Source organism: Brachionichthys hirsutus, chromosome 2, assembly GCF_040956055.1.
Source record: "Brachionichthys hirsutus isolate HB-005 chromosome 2, CSIRO-AGI_Bhir_v1, whole genome shotgun sequence".
Lineage (NCBI taxonomy): Eukaryota > Metazoa > Chordata > Actinopteri > Lophiiformes > Brachionichthyidae > Brachionichthys > Brachionichthys hirsutus.
Genome location: NC_090898.1, coordinates 9,551,378 through 9,569,058, shown reverse-complemented (window position 1 = coordinate 9,569,058; position 17,681 = coordinate 9,551,378). Strand labels below are relative to the sequence as shown.

Below are 17,681 nucleotides of genomic sequence, written 5' to 3'. Positions count from 1 at the left end.
GCTCCTAAATATAAACTAAACTCTAACCCTACATCCTTCAACAACCCACATTTTGAATGGACCCGAGCTGTCAAACCGCACCGTGTTTTCTTACTCCTTCCTTTATCTTTATCCTCAATTGGAGGTTTTCATGACGATATTGAACCCAGTTCCCACGGAGAAAGGCTGAGCTGGAGCAATTAAACCATTTCATTTATTGGTGTGATGCTGTGGAAAATACACCACGTTGACCTCTATTTTCCCCTGGTGGAATAACAAACATTTACGGCTCCATGAGGATTCTATTTAGAGCACGGCCAATAACAAGCAATGTGGACTTTCCAATATATGCCCAACGTAAAAGAACCTCATCATAAATCATGTATTATGGTTCCTGTGTTTCCTGAAAGCAACCAGATGAAGAAGAGGAAAAATGTTTGAAAGGATTAACTGACTTTATTTTCGTTTAAGTCAAGACATATAAGAAAATCTATTATTTTATCTATTTGTTTTCCCTTATTTAAATAAGAAGATGGTTTCAGTTTTATGTTATTCAAATCTTTATATTTCCCAAACAACAATGATGTTTGTGTTTCCCAGCTTGCTGTAAAAACTGTTCATGCCTTACAAAATCAGTAAGACTAATATTACCATAAAACGACTTAAAATGGGAGTTGAAATAATAGAAATGAGAGCAACGCTTTGATAAATCAGAATTATACTTTAAACTGGAACCAAAATGTCCATTTGCAGCTGTATGAGTGTTAGAGTACAAGACAGTTTTCACTACCGTTCCAGAGTGTTTCATGCTTATGATTAAAGTGGAAAGCGTTGCTGAAGGTGGGAACAAAAGCCACTAGAAAAGCACTCAGAGCGCAGACCTCCGCCGAGCAGCTCATTCCCCTCCTAATTGGATCTACACTATCCACATGGTAATCTGGCTCATCACCTAAAGGTTAGAAATTGTTCTTGGTGTCTTTATACACCACCCATGAAAAGTAAAAAGTTTTTTTTTCCGTACTACTGTGCAGCATGACCTGAGTTCAAACAAAAGACTCCATGTGAACGTTGCCCTTATTTCTGAACATGAAGTAGAGGGACATGTGACTCATTTTTGGGTCACACTTCCACTGTGGCGCCACATCTCTCCTGTAAATCTACTGTCAGCTACGCAGCACTTATGTTATCTCGACTTGCCTCTCTTAAAGCTCTCTACTACCATTTAGTAGGTTCATGTTAGAGAGAATGACGGGAGGAGTGTCTCGTGTACAGTAAGAGTCTCGCTATTACGCCTAAAGACAGGCAGGAAATAACACAGCCATTAGTATGAGCATTTCGCTCTTCACTGTATCCTCTCATGTCTATGAAATGCCTGGCCCACTTAGATAGGAGCCATCTCCTTAAACACTTCGAAATGGAAGAAGATAATAATAGATAATAATATTATATATAATAATAAATAATAAAATAATAATAAAAGTGAAACCCAGGAGGTTTTGAATTAATTTTTTTTAGCACTTATTGCTTTCCTTAAAAACACATACATTTATTTCTATCTACACTGTAGCCCGTCTAATTCACAGCAGCGTAATTACTTGTATATACAATGAAGTCTTAGTATGATTCTGAAATCAATAAGAACACGTGTTTTCTCTTTGCAGCAGTCTAATCAGCGGCCACTGCTCTTTAGCCGTCATTATGTAGGGGGGGGGGGGGGGGGGGGATCAGGGCTGCACTCCAGCAGAAAGGTTGAATGGGCCCAATCATCCCTTATGACTGGGCCAGCAAACACTAAATGGCTAATGCATTAGTGATGAGGCCATCCCTCGGCAGGTTGGGAATCATTAAGGCGCCACTGTTGTTCATCAGACATATTGTACTAGCTTCAAGTCCTCTGTCATACTCAGTGTACTTGATAAACGTTTGATGTTTCTTCTGTTTACCGATTGCAAGCCTTCAGAGTAACTTCTTATTGCATGAGGGCGGATTATCTGACTTTGAAGAAGTAATCATATTTAGACTTGGAACTGGAAAAAAACCTGACTCTTCAGCACAAATGCAACAAAGGGCCAACAGGCTGGATTTGGGACCCCCTTTTACGCAGCAGGCCTGAGCACAGGTCCAAAAAGAATCCACATTTCCTTATTCAGCAGGATCTATACACATTTCATTTCTTGTTCATCATCTCGTTATTTCTTGCTTCCATTCACTGTCAGATACCTGACGCCTCCTCGAGCTCATATTGAAGCCTCGCACACAATTTGCTGCTTATCCAACAGGAAAAAACAAAGGGAACGGAAACAGCCGCATCTCAGTGACCTCCTGTACCTGTTTCTACCAGATGATTATGACTGCTCTCCACATGAAAATCGATATCGACATATGTAAAGTAAAATAAATCAACAACAACAAGCATCTCCTGAGCTAAAATCCCAGTGTTTCTTCCTGCTGAGTGCCAGGTAGCCTCCTTCATTGGACATGCTGATAAAGTTCATTGTTGTTTGCAGTGAGAATAGCTGGTCAAACAGGAATGAGCTGTCGTGGCTGACGGGATAGTCGCCTGTGCTAGCCTCACACAGGACCATCTGGCCACTGCTGTGGAAGCTGTCGGCAGCTGAATGAGCCATGTGAAAATGTGACCGATGAATCTCAGCCCACGCAATCCCGAGCTGCCAAGAAAATGCCGCTCAGAGTGAAAAATGTCCTCAGACAGTCTTTTCCTGGATCAGGTGGTGTAGCAGTGGGAAAATCGGAAAGCACCCTGGCTGCCAGAGCTGTTTCTAGATAATCATCAGGGAACACGCAGGTGGAATACCTATTAAAGTGAGCATGCAAAGAGACTCTGCGATAGGATAATCAAGCCACCTCAGCCCCTTTCGTGTACGTCGTCTGGTGGGAAATCTTTTGTTTACAGGATATAAAATGGTTTGAAGTTCTTCAGAGGAAGTGTGAAACTGCCTGGAGGACAAAGACAAAAAAACAAAACAACCCATAGAATCTGTGTCGCCAAAACTTACTTGTCATTGTTAGCAGCGGCGGCAGATCCAGCTTCAGAATTCATTAGTTTAGTTTGAGAGAAAAAAAATCTCAACCTTTTTGGATTTTCACATGAAGCAGAATAAATGACACAAAAGCAAAGTGATCTGTTTCATAAAACTGATGGTTTTAATTTTTTAATGTTTTTACAATCTATAATTTACTTAAAGCAAAGAAAAATCCTACTTTTTCATTTGATTGTGTTACTTATTTTGTGCTGGAAGTCACTGGCAGTTCCAGTGGAGAAAAACAGAGAGAAACAGAGATGAGATAGTTTATAACACAGGTCCAAGTTCGATGTAGGATCAAGATTAACCTGCTGGATTAGATTAGAAGCACACAATACTGAGGGAGGAAAATACACACATTTATACAACAAAACCGACATATACGTTTACTTTTACACAAACACACTCAAACAGTTACGACTATTTTGATTGAGAACACCAGAAACCAACAAACACCAAAGTAACATTTCCCACAGTACAAAAATCAAAAAATAGCTAAAAAATATACAATTATTATTTACAGATCAAGTATATATATTCTTACTGTAGATAGTGGGATTTTATAATTTACATCAATATGTACAGAATAAATTGTCTTAAATAATATAAATATTTTTGTTTGGTCACAAAAAGACTATTTTCACAGAATTAACTCCACTATTACTCTATAGCTGTCAAGTTAATGTCAGTAATTGAACAGTTAAGTTCTACAATTGGTAGAATATAATACAACCCAGCCAACAAATAGAAAGAGACCCTGGAGTTGACATCTTTGTATACAATAAACATAAATATCAGTTCCTTTGACTTTTGAGAAAATTTGACCCAATATGATGAGAAATGTTCCTGTGTGCAGAATAAGTGCTTTTAAATGTCGGCAGTGAGACCTGCCGTGCAGCAGGTGTTGCGTTTAAAGGTGAGGATGAAGCTACGTGAACTCAGGAGTTCTGCTTGTGCTCTGTGTGTGCAGAATCCTCCACACCAGTATCAGCTCACGTTGACATACTTTGATACTACAGATCAATCTGTAGCTTCAATACAGGAGAGAAAAACACAAAGGGTTTATTTTTTTTAAGATGTCAGTGCATTTCATTGTGTAAGGTTTATTCAGCGTTTCTATCCAGTTCGCCCATAACCCATCGACTGGTGGGACTGGTTGCTCTTCTGAGCTCACTGCCTTGTGCTTTCCCCAAATGTGCTTTACTGTAAGTCTGACTCGTACCCCTGTAGTACATTCAGCGGACATTTCTGTGTCACAAGCCATCTGGCTAAAAATGTGTGGTTTACGTACGTGTAGATGCATGTACCGCACATGTGTGTTTACTGTATATTTTAACAAATCTAAGATGGGGACGAGCCTCTTTCCTGTGGTTCGGGGGAGACCAGTGTGAAATGATCCTTGTATTTCTATTGCTGTGTTCTTACAGTGTCATTTCAATACCCTTTACTCCATTTAATGTCAATTGTGTCTATTTAAACACTTTGACATTTTAATAATGTACAAGACCACACAAAAAAAATAGTAATAGACAATAATTTGACCCTTCACGATAGAATTACACAAACCATGTGATGTATAATGTCACATTTAATGCATCAGCATTTTCTTCTTTTAGGATAAATAATAATAAATCTTATCCAATCTAGCCCTCTCGTCTCTTTCTACACATATAAATATTGCTCAGCAGAGTCCAGCTGACTCTTCTTTTTTGCTCATCGTGATTGCTCAGTACTTACAGTACTCAGTACAACATTCTTGTCAAAGTGTGTAAACTCTGCCAAGCATCTGTTGAATCTGTGCAGAACAAACCAACTCCAGGGTCTCCAGCCTGCCTAATTAAAGTGCTCCAAGTGAATGAGCCAATATATTCGTCCAGTCTTTTACACAAAAGCACAACGTTGTCAAGAAATCAAAAGGACAAACGTAAAAAGGCAAATAGACGACACGCAGATGCTGTTTAGGCACCGAACAATGTGACTGACTGTGCTTCATATAATACATCTGTTCAGTCTCAAGTATTTGTGTTGTCTCAGGGAGGGGCAGGTGAATTATTTACTGCTCCACTGACGCCTAGTGGTCAAATATGTGTATTACAACAGATTACAAACAGAATCACATAATACCCACATGACACACAAAGCTGGACATGAAAATTAAAATCAAGGCTTCAGTTTCCACACACTACACACTAAGACATCAAATTGTAGACTGCAGTGCTTCTGAAACAATGTTGAAGAATGTACAGCAATTAAACCCAAAAAGCCTCCTCTCGGAATACGCTGTAGATGAAGAGAAGCCGTTGCTCAGTGCAACCATAACATCATGTATTCTTGAAGAAGAATAAAAAGCCTCATCGCAATATTGCTGAACAAACAGCAAAAATGCATATGGGCCAGACAAAGATGCGTCCTCTCTCCTCTCCCTCCTCCACAGCAGGAGAGGATGCGCATCTGCGTTGCCTTGCCACAGCTTCCCCTGGGGAACGCAGTTATTTTAAAAGAGGCCGGGTCACCAGGAGCTCTTACTCAACAGTGAAGCGCACACTGACACACACTTGCACATGACACGTGTGTCGGGGTGCACACGTGTCCTCTCAGGTCTGCCTCTTTTACATGTGGACAGACAAACACAGAGCTCACCAAACGCTCCTCGTCTGTCAGTGCGCAGCCACCTCAGTCCTTCTAAGGCGTTTAGTAAAACTGAAACGACCGATTAAAATGGAAACGCTTTGTCCAGGCCCAGCTGCAGCTGCAACTGCACAGGGATGGCATTTGGTGGACTCCTGGGGAACAACTTGTTTGTCTGAGAGAAAGGTTGTTTAAAAGAGAAGCGCGGCTCTGTGCACTGGGATTCTTTAGCTTTAGTCACAGCGGCCGCGTGTGCTTCTGTGTTCGGGGAGAAAATGAAGAAATGAAAAGTGTTCACTCATTCTGCACTGCTCCTGTATGTATACACACACACACACCACACACACGATTCACTGTGACATCTGAGACTAAAGCACGACACATATTTACATTATTCTACATCAGTGGGGAGCGTAGGAGACGGAAGGGGATCCAGCTTTCGGAGGACCCTACCTTGACTGGTTGTTATTGCTGATGCATGATAGCCTCAATAAACAGATGAGATGTGCTTATAACACTGTTTGCATTATTAGAATGACTAATTACATTCTTTTACGGACGTGCTTGTAATAATTTTGATTTTAAGATATGAAACGCTGCCATATGAGCCAAGTCTCCCTCCATCCTAACCCCACACATATCCATGTTTCTCCAGAATAACCTTTTCCAAAATGGAGAACATGTGGTTCAGTAAAGCAATTTAATGCTGTTGCACGTCTCAGCAAGACCTTACTACATCTGTAACAGCACTCGGCATCTCCAACGTCCATCTGCGTCCCTCTTTCTCTGCCCTTGTGATCTGTTGACAGACGGGAAAAGGCAGTCGTATCTGGCGAGACCTGAGCTCAGGCGATCCCATCATAACAGCTGGGATTAAAAAGAAGTGAATAACTTGGATCCTATGGTGGGAAAGTAGAGAAGAAACACACACCTGAAGCGATGGAAAAAGAAAACGTAGGATAAACGGACTCGGCATGGGGTTAAGGTGTGTGTGTGTGTGATGAAGCTGCAATAATAGGCAGCAGATTTTTCTCCTGTCATCCCTTCTCTCTTCCTGTGTCACCCCCACCAGGCAGGGCCAGGGTTTAACAGACAGGAGGATCTGTGACCTCGGTGGATCATAGCTCAGACTCGGGCGAGCCGATGTTCTGGTAGCCTGTCTTGGTGCTCGTGCCATAGTTGGTGTTGGTCATCTCGTGGGCGCCGCCAGGACCCAAATAAGCACGGTGGGCGGGCATCGGGGAAGGAGCCTCGCTGGGGTTCTTGCTGAGGATGAAGCGCTGCTCGTCCTGCTCTTCCAGGTTGGAGATGTCCTTCATCATGCCTTTACGGTAGGAGATGGACAGCTTGTTGGAGCCGTCTGAGATCAGGTTGAAGCGTCGGGCAATGTAGACCACGGGTAAAGGCAGCATGGCTGACACAATGAGGGCGTAGGCCATGGCTAAAGCCCAAGGAGGGTAGCTATGGAAACGCTCTGCACCCTGGAACAGAAGAGGTTGAAATAAGTGGTGGAGAAGAAGAATGAGAAAGAAAAGAAGGGCAGTTTTGAAGTCTGGTGCTTCTTTTCTTTCTTGCTGTAAACACACACACACAGATATTCATGAGAGGAGCATCAAACTGACCTCATTCTCCACCCATGCGTTGTATCCTGCAGGGCTGACGGCCATCTCAATGACAGTAGCAATAATGAGAATGACCAGGACAGCTGGCGACACGTACTGCCACATGTAGAAATAGAAGGAATACGGCCTGAAGCCAAGCATGTCCTCCAGGTCCTGCATGAACCTGCAAACGAAAAAGAAATTAAGTGGCAAGAAATTCAAGTTGCTAGAAATGTTTCCATTCATCGGCTTTGGGTGTTTCTTTAATACAGACTCGTTTGTAGCTGTTAATTTGTGTGTTTCCCGAGATATATTTCACTCTGAAGCTAAGTGCTGATTCATGATGGCAGTGTGGCTGCAACTACCGGTACTTAGATTAATTGAGAGCTTTCGTAACAGATCACATGTTACAGGACATTTCAAAATGGCCACAGCTGGCAACTATTTATTATGCCCAAACTCCCTGAAAATGACTTCAGTCAACTTGTGTTACCTCTTAGTGCCATAAATCCAGGCGACAGAGATGTTCTCCAGGATTACGACCACAGTAAGAGGCAAACCGGCAGAGTAGTCATCAAACATGGTGACAAAGTAGTTCCCTGAACGCTGCACAAACAGCAGACCCAGCAGGAAGGCTATGATGCAGCAAACCACTGAGGAAGAGGTGAAAATCCTTTCATCATCATGCATGAGTCTCAAACAATTTAAAAGAACTTGCGTTTGATTAAGATGAGTAATCAAACCTGCAGTTCATACTTTATTCCACTAGGAGTCTCTTAATCAAACCATGACAAGCCCACCCCCAAAAAAACCCACAAGTTTGATGATGGAGTGATATACTGTTGGATCATGGGAGTTGTTGTTTTTATTATTAAACAACTACCACTGGTGATGAGAAGCTATCTGATGTAACAAATAGAGAGATGTTGACAGATGATCGTGGTGATTGTTCGTTCGCATCACTTTTAGTCCTGTTTGCTGACTTCCTCCCGACGCTTTTGGCAATGCTATGTTGTAGAAATTAGATATGTGTCTTTGATTGAAAGATTTGTGATGCGACACACAAACTAAACAAAAATGCGTTTTAAAAGGTGTAGTTGTTTATAAACCATAAACCTTGTTACACATCATATATTTAAGACAGTCAGCTCACCACACAGGATCTCTTTGCGGATCTTGAAAGCATCCAGTATGGGTGTGGTAATGCCAGTCATGGTGCCGATCATGCTTCCAAGACCCAAGTTGATCAGCATGAAGAAGAACATGACAGACCAGAATGGACTGGCAGGGAAATGTGTCATGGCCTCTGTGAAGGCGATGAATGCAAGGCCAGTGCCCTGAACTGCCTGGAGGATGGAGAGAATGAGATGGAGGGTTACAAGGGTCAAAAGAAATGGAGTGATCCTGTTTGGAAAATCACAATCCTTCAATTCGTTATCTAAAGAGAAGACATTTAAGGGAAGTGAGCTGGTTCTGTAGAATGTACAGAACTGAAATCAGTCAAATCTAGAGGCACAATCTGTTTAAATATGCTGCTGACATCATCAACCTAAACCAGCCTAAACCAGTAGATTTCTGCTCCCTCATGAAGCGTGTGTTCATCATCATGGGCGCAATAATCTCCTGCACCTGCTCCAGAACATAATGATTAGTTTTTCTTATTCCCTGCTGCCATCTTGCCTTGTGAATGTTTTCATTGTCTGTTTGATATGTGTCAAATTGTTGGTCCATTGTGTTTTACTTAGCTTAGTGTTTTTTTTATTTTTATTTTTATGTATTGTTATTGTTCTGTAAATATGTAATTTTTACGTCTATTCTTTTAGGGTGACTTTTACCGTCTGTCTCGGGACTGCAGATGAAAAATAGCCTTTTAGCTAACTCTGGCATATTGACTGAAATGTTTTTTTTAACATGTACTGTCACTGATATAAATAAATAAATAACTTATCATTAACAAATGTTCAGACAATCGTATTTTCCATTCATCTGGGGAACTCTCTCCCCTATCTGACCTTGTTGAGCTCGTCCTCCAGCAGACAGGCATCCAGGCCCAGCTGACCGAAGCCATCCTCCTTCACCGTCTTAATCACGGCGTACATCTCTGCGTAGTCCTCGCTGGACAGATGAGAGAAGTTGATATGGGGAGGGATGAGCTCTCTGCTGAGTTCACCTGTGTTTAAGAAGCCCAGGATCTTCTCTGCGTTTCTGCACATGGACAGAAATGATGGGGGGACAACAAGTCTAAATGAAGGAGGGCTACAAACGCCACCGGAGAGAGAGAATCAGGCAGCTCCTGCACACTCACTCGACAACACACTTCTCGTTCATGACGTTCGCCTTGAAGCCCAGGACCGCAAACACAACTAAAGTGGCAAGGATGGAGGTAACAAAGTTGATGATGGAGACCAGAGCGGCATCAAAGTGGCAGTTGTTGTCGCGCTTGTTGTAGCTGGAGAAAGCGATGACGCCGCCAAAGCCCAGGCCGAGAGCAAAGAAGACCTGAGTGGCCGCTTCCCTCCACACCTGTGGCTCTAACATCTTCTCAAGCTGGCGACAAGATGGGGGGGGGGGGTCAAAGATTAAATAACATCAAATTAGCATCTTCATTCTTCACCCTTAAGAACTACGTCGACATTGGCGCTCTTGTGGCTTCACAACAATATTCAAATGATTATCTACTACTGACTGCATCATGTGTTTTCTGCATTTGATTTCATGTCATCCCCCTTACTACGGTACTTTAGAAAAATGTGGAATTGAAAACAGGGTGAAAAAGACATTTCTGCAGAATCGCACATTTCCAGGCCATGTAACATGTGTTTATAATAATGTCCACATGTGAATCTGTGGGAACTGAAACTAGGAAAAATATTCAGTAAAATGTGGAAAAATGTTCAGTAAAAACCACAAAGAATGTATTTCCTAGCTTCATCTCAACTCAAGTGCTGCGTGCTGCTTTTTAATAATCCATGATGGATTTTTGCAAGTCAAAGATAAATTATTTTTAAAATACAATAATGTCACAGTTTATTAAGGCACCACTAAAACAATGAAGCATCTTTCTGCCCTTTTCCCTCTTTAAATTTTGATGTTGGCAGACAAAAATAATTCATTCTATAATGATATCCTCTAAACTAAAGCAATCATTTCTTTTTCTTTTTTTTTACAGTATGTAAAGACATCATCTTTGTGTAATTACATATATTTGCCAACAGAGGGCAACATTACCATGAGACTTGACATAGATCTGATGGTGATAATAATAATAATAATAATCACTCCTGGATGAACAGTTTGAAGGGGCAAAGTACTACGTATGATGCATCTGTCAGGTTCAGTCCTTCAGTGATCAAGCCTGCATGAAGCTTAACACGATAGTACACTACTTCAGCGTGGTATGTTTTTCATTTGGGGAAAAAGTCTACTGAAGCGTCTCTTTATTTTTGGGTTTATGACACCGCCACGTTGTCTCTCACCTTCGGGGTGAACATGTGAGCAATGCCATCCACCGCTCCTTTCAGCATCAACCCTCTCACCAGGAAACAGAAAAGCACCACATACGGGAAGAGAGAGCTAAAGTACATGACCTAAGAGAGAAAAGAAAGTTACTGAGCGCTGCTGCGGATTCTTCTGATGCCACACACACGCACACACAAAAAGACACACACTTAAATGCAAAATGAATCAAACACCAAAACTGCTTTGTGTTTCTTTGTCACTGAAACAGTGAAATCTCACCAAATGTGGAGAAGACGACTTGGGATTCTGAACAATGAGTCAGGAATCCTTCCTGCAGCATTTCATTTAATTTCCGGACTGACTTTTCTGTAATAATTTGATCCGTAGTTTTAGTGTTTAAAACTCTGACAATCCTTGGCGATCTGTGCAGTTTGTTGTTACACTGAGGTTTATGAATCACTCTGTGGACCCAGATTACAGGATGTTCTTCATGTTGTTGCCAAACGGGGCATTTTCCATCTCTATCCTCGATTGGTCTTTGCTGCATTCGTTTTTAAGCTCATTAATGTTGCATGCGTCTCTCTGCCATATTGTAGATGAAATCCAAAAATAGACTAGGGCTGACGACAGGCTTTAGCGCTGTGCCTCTGACCAAAAAAAGCATTAACACTCAGATTTGGATGAATCATCCATAAAACAAAAATCATAAATAGAAGCTTTGGTCCAAATAATCTTTACACAAGAGCGGCGTGCAGTTCTTTCCGGTGTGGTCATGTAACACTGGCCCGGTGTGAAGCCATGGAAGCTCCGTACCTTCCCGGAGGACTGGATGCCCTTGATGACGGCCAGGCAGACCAAGATCCAAGCCACCAGCAGGGACAGGGTCATCTTCCAATTCAGGCCGCCTGTGTCATCGATGGAGCTGGTGATGTTGAGAGTCTGACGGTACCAGAAGTAAGTGGTGGCCGAGCTCTTCTCACACTCAGGAACAACCACTACAGCGGCAACGAGGAAAGAAGGGACATGGATCTTATTTTAAAATGAGTGCAACAATCTGTCAGTGTGAGCCCAAAGCTTTACTTCCCTTCACAAAACATTTCAAGAGTCAATTATTTTAAATTGTGTTTCCAGTCACAGCTGAACGCCTGCAGCATTTTCCCCTGCATTCACTTCTAAATGATTATGTGATGCATTGCGGCAACCTTTCATTCAGGGGAATAATGCAAAGCCATTGGGGGGGGGGGGTCTTTGGTGTAATTCACAAGACAAAATGTGAATTACATAATAATAATAATTCAGATCTGAAATTCAAATGGTGATTTAGCATTGGAATAATGCGTGGCTGTTAATTCATTCTAAACATAAAGTTTTTAATTGAATTTATAGAGTCCGAATCCAGTGGGCATTGTGGTTTTCAACACAAGCAATCCAAGCACACGTCTTAATAACTCCAGAATGTTAAAAAGTCAAAAATACAAACATGTTTTATCTATATATATATAATTAAATAAAAAATGCTTTCACTGAAATCTACAACGGCTGGCGTGAGCTGGAAGGGAAGGTTTGGCAGCAGCCTAACAGCAAAACGCATTTCATCCATAGAACCAACGTAAGAAAAGAGCTACTTCAGCCTTTCCTGCTCAGCTTCCACGGAGCACAGATGTTCCTGTTCCTCATGGCTGAGGTTCAGTCTTGCCTCCGGTCTTGTCTTTCAAACAACACACAGGAATTTCACCTCGACTAATAACAGTATTTATTTGATGCTATGCTCACTGTTTTGAAGCCTTTATCTCCTCACTGGTGGAAAATAACTCTTGGCCCCGTAGCAAAACCTCACGAATACCCACAGTTAATAACTGTTTATAGCCTGTGAAGCATTTATGCAATGCCAGGAACAAATCATCTACACTTATGCTAAAACGTTTCAAAACACAACAGACAACACTCGCTGTAAAGTTTCTCAGGTCAACATGATAAAACAATAGGTAACAATCATTAATACAACCGCATGCCAAAACTTAGGTATGATAACAATGAACCATGAATTGTATATTAAAAAAAATATGCAACCTATTTTAATCATATTTTGTTTATTTTTGTTTATTTTAGCTAAATGATGCAATAAAATACAAACGCATGTGATGCGACGGTGTAAACATGTTAAACATCTTATGTTGTCTTTGTGTTTTGTTGCTACTTTCTTCTGAATTTGACAAAGTGGCATTTTGTGTTAAATTTGCTACTTTTCCAAGTCTTTGAAGTTTTTTCCTCAGCCGAATGGTTTGTTATTGATTTCCTTTAACCGTGTGATTTTTCGTTGCACTTTGTTAATAAAGATTGAGTATTTATACTTTGCCTCAAGAGTCGTGGAATTGGGTTCAGTCCCAGTTCGCAGTTTGTACAGATGTTAATGTGAGCTAACGCTACCTAGAAGCAGGTCATAGTGAGCAAACAGAACTCTCCTACTCTGACGGGCCCAACGGCAGCCATTTTTCTGCTTGCTTGCAGAAGCACAGCGAGACAAGCTGGTTCAATGTCAAGATGTCCTGCAGCTTTAAGCGCCGCCGTGCGTAGCCTTCTTTTGGTAGAATGGCTCTGCTGAACACTCAATTGCGTAGCAGGACTCTGCATCATCATTGCTTTTTTTCTTTCTTATAATATGTATGTAAAAACACATTTCCCCATGTGGGAATAATGAAGCATTGTTCTTTTCTTCTTCTACAGAGGAATGTTTCCTCTCTACCTGTCTATTGAACTGTGCCGTGCATTGTGTGGTGCACTCACTGGCTTGGCTTCCATTCCTCTGGATGGGGCACTCAGCCCAAGGCAGTGGATACTGGAACGATTGGAAGAAATAGAAGATGCTCCAGCCGATAATCACATTATAGTACAGGCCCACGAAACCGCAAACCTGAAGGAAAGTAAGAGGAAGCAGCTCAGCTTATCACTCCTAAAAAAGAATAAAGTCATTGTGTTACCACGCAAGGTTAAAAACACAAACAGCACAGAGACAGTTTTGTTTGGATGAATATCTCTCCTTAACACACGCACAGACACCGAGCATATATCGTAAGTCAGCGTGTGTATGAATTATTGAGCTGTTTGCTCTCAGCACTCGAGGCTGGGGTCCTTCATGAAAAGCTGAATCTCCTGATGTCACATCCAGGCAGCCACATCCCTCACTAACCCTGGATCGGTCGGTCTCTCTCTCTCTCTCTCTCTCTCTCTCTCTCACCTCTCTGATGAATCAGATGAACTGACAAAGAGAAGGATGGAGGCTGCAGATCACTGAACGACTAACTCAGGCACTGACTGATTGTGTCTTCGGCTGATGACTCTGATGGGACAGGGGACATGAGGGGGTTCATGATGGGTTACTGATGATGACCTGTCTTTGTGTGCTGCTTTGCTGTAAAACAGCGTTAGAAATGTCCAGCAGAGACGCCGGAGTCAAGCAGTCTGAGCTTTACAGCACTTTGTTGTCTCGGGAACACGACATGTCCAACATGTGTTAACTGTTAGAAGGGAAAGTGGGGAAATTGGCATCGTAGATACAAAAGCAGTCCCATAAAAGTGATTTAGTGTTTCAGGACCCTGGCTCGGTATTGAAGGCCGGGGTACAATAATTACCTCTGGCATGGAGACTATGCTTTCAGCACCATTTCATTTACTTTGTTATATTCATATATAACCCCCCCAATATTATTATTATTGGCGGGGGTCGTATTCACATATCATTACTATCAATGTGTAATGTCGTTGCATACAAAACCCTATCCAGTATTTGTGTTTTTCAGTGTTCTGTCTTTCTTGTACGGTGACACGGAGCATTTCAGACAGGTGGACTTGAGAAAGGTGCTCGACACCGTTCCTCAGGTGATGAATCACGCCTGTCCTGCTGGCAAACGAGACAACAGAGAAGCGTCTTTGGCCTTGAACGTCATCAGACGGGCAGAATGATCGGAGACAGAAAGGTCTATTTGACACTGACGTTACTCTGGAGCAATGTTTTCATATTTTGCATTTCATTGAAACAATCCTCTGTGAATCCTCCTTTCAAGTCGTCTATCTTGCTAATCAAAACTGACATGCAGCCCACCTAGCGCTCCAGCCTGGGGCCTTACTGGTTAATGAGGCCATGGCGGTACTCACCATGAGACTGGACATGCCGATGCCACCCAGTTGTGGGTAGACATAGTTCCACACCCCAATGCTGCCACGCCGAATCCTCTGACCCACTGCCAGCTCCAGGAAGAATAACGGGATGCCGATGAGGAGGAGGAGAATAAAGTAGGGGACCAGGTATGCTCCTGCGACGGAGGAGGGGCACAGGAATGAGGCATCACTGCAGTACATGCAGCTAATCTGACTAATCCCCTCCCTTCACTTCCTCGTTCACACTTTTTCTTTTTCTCTCTGCCTCAACATTTAATAGCCTCTGCTCAACACTTTTGTCAGAGAGGTCCATCTCTGAAGGAGGGACAAAGGAGAGCGAGAGAGAAGCAGGATTCGCATCCAGCTGTGATGATGTCAGGAATGATGGGGAACCATAGTAACAGAACCAATCCACAGCCGGCGAGGACGGCCTTACGCTGACGGACAGCCGGCAGGGCGCAGCTTCAGCAACGTCATGAATGGTGATTAAAACAAAACAGAGCCGTGGAGAGCAGAGACAAGGACACAGAGTCAGGTTAGATGTTAGCGCTATTTACCGTGCTGCTGCCCACGTTCCCTGATTTTATAACGCTGAAGAACACAAAATCTAGATTATCATCTTTCCTGATATTAAGTTCAGACCCACTTGAATGCAGAAATTATATATAAATACATAGATTAGAGGATGGTGAAGTCGCTGGTCGGCTTGAACAGAATTCTGCGTTGTAACGAATAACACAGACATGAAAATATAAAACTGTAATTAAAAATATGGCCATGCAGTTACGTAATGGGCTCCTCTCAGGTCAGTGCACTCAAGCTTAGTTAAATAATTTACTCACTAAAGGTCACTTCATCATGGAGAAACTATCACGTTGGTCGTTTCGGCCTGATCTCTCTGCATCATTATTATTTCTCTGCATCTGCTTCATTATTATTTAGTGTTACCTATGAAAAACAGAAATTCATAAATGTAAATACATGTTGAACTAGGGCTGCACGATATGGCCTAAAAACCAATTTTGCAGATACCCGTTCTTTGTTCCACGTCTTCCTGGCGAAACGCAAACCACTGCCAGATGATAGAGCCAGCCCTGTGGGGTTTTTTATAAACAAAGTCCTCCGTCTCCATCTTCAATGAACTAGTAACTCGTAAACTCGCCTGGGGGTCTTAACTTTTTTTTTCGCTCTCTCTTAACACAAAAGCATGAAGGAAAGATTTCCAGCTGGACGGGGGAGTGTGCTGGTTATCCTGGGAGGTGCACCAGGAGGAGAGGAGTGAGGGAGCGACACTCCAAAGAGAATTGCGTACCGATGCGGTAAAACATTTACGTTCACAATTTGTTCTCGATACCCGCGATATGATCATTTCATACATCTCACGCGGTATATCGAGTATATTCGATATATCCACCCCAGCTCTATGTTGAAGACATCAACCAGTGGACAGTCTCTATTAAAGCACTCAGAAACATATTGTGGAATATACTGCAAACAAAATATTATATATATATATATATGTACTGCAGACAGGAAAACACAACTAAAGAGCCCAAACAAAAGCATAACATCAAACTTTTTACATGTTGTGAAGTTAAATGCTCCCATTTGCCAGCTCAGTTCACTGAAGATTAGCAGAGACTCAGCACATTAACATTCTGTTAACTGTCAGAATGCACCAAGGTACGTGCAGACGTACCTCCGCCGTTCTTCTGGCACAAGTAGGGGAACCTCCAGACGTTACCAAGGCCCACAGAAAAGCCCACCTGGGCGAGGATGTACTCCAGCTTGTTGTTCCAGGCCGGCCGACCATCCTCAGCGTCTGGGTCAGGCGAGGGTAGCAGCGCCTTCACTGGAGCAGTGGAGCCGGGACTCAGACCCATGCTCATCTGACTGCTCTTATAGTCCATTGGGTGCTCCAGGGACAGCAGGTCGGCCACGGACTCAGTGACGGGCTCAGTGCTGTGCTCCCGCTGGGTCACCTTGGTGTTCTTTGGCATGGCTACGACACCGGAGCTCCTTCAGGTGGAGGGTGGTGGAGGGGCGGAGGAAGGCCCAAGGAAGGATGACTGCAGTGATGTCAGGAGGGAGCACACAAAGAAAGATGTGCTTCTTTTTATTATTATTATTAAATCTGTGAAGAACAGAGACAGAAAGGAAATTAAGCTTTTAGGCATAATTAAAACCCGAAGGCTCTAAAACATAAATATTTGCCCAAAATATTATTATATTCATCTTAGTTCAGAGTTATATTTGTTTTTTGTGTTTGTCAGTTAGACGTATACAGTACACAGTATACTCTATCACGTTTTCAAAATGCCACACCTAAAAGCCACAAGTGAGGTATTTCAGTGATCCACTTTACTCTAGTGAACGAAACCCAAAGATTGAATTACAATTCATTTCACAGCAGAGTCCGTTTATACTGAAGTTTTTTTTTTTTTTTTTTTTTTTTCATTTCATTTTCTAACCGCTTATTCCGCTATCGGGTCGCGGGCCAAGCTGGAGCCAATCCCAGCAGTCAATGGGCGAGAGGCAGGGGACACCCTGGACGAGCCGCCAGTTCATCGCAGGGCAACACAGAGACAGACAACCAGCCACACACACACTCACACCTACGGGCAATTTAGTGTCACCAATCAGCCTAGGCTGCATGTCCCTGGAGGTGGGAGGAAGCCGGAGAACCCGGAGAGAACCCACGCAGACACGGGGAGAACATGCAAACTCCTCACAGAATGGCCACAAGCCGGAGACGAACCTGCGACCATCTCGCTGTGAGGCAACAGTGCTTACCACTGCGCCACCGAGCCACCCT

At 42.7% G+C, this 17,681-nt stretch overlaps 1 protein-coding gene across 1 annotated transcript; it reads right to left on the bottom strand.

The window, feature by feature from the left end:
* Positions 1–6,769: 6,769 nt before the first annotated feature.
* slc6a17 (solute carrier family 6 member 17) lies at positions 6,770–16,866 on the bottom strand. The gene is made up of 11 exons (XM_068743306.1): positions 16,566–16,866; positions 14,864–15,021; positions 13,496–13,622; positions 11,525–11,706; positions 10,729–10,839; positions 9,558–9,799; positions 9,265–9,457; positions 8,406–8,598; positions 7,746–7,905; positions 7,274–7,436; positions 6,770–7,132 (listed from the first exon to the last, which is right to left on the bottom strand). Exons 1-11 carry the CDS (start codon positions 16,864–16,866, stop codon positions 6,770–6,772), a joined length of 2,193 nt encoding a protein of 730 aa, XP_068599407.1.
* Positions 16,867–17,681: the final 815 nt, after the last annotated feature.

What these genes read in the sequence shown, in the direction of transcription:
- slc6a17 (XM_068743306.1), bottom strand. Translation starts at nt 16,866, where the DNA reads ATGCCAAAGAACACCAAGGTGACCCAGCGGGAGCACAGCACTGAGCCC. An exon ending in AACGAGAAGTGTGTTGTCGA is followed by an intron (nt 9,458 to 9,557) that starts GTGAGTGTGCAG and finishes GTCCATGTGCAG; the next exon opens with AAACGCAGAGAAGATCCTGG. An exon ending in TGGAGGACGAGCTCAACAAG is followed by an intron (nt 8,599 to 9,264) that starts GTCAGATAGGGG and finishes TCCATCCTCCAG; the next exon opens with GCAGTTCAGGGCACTGGCCT.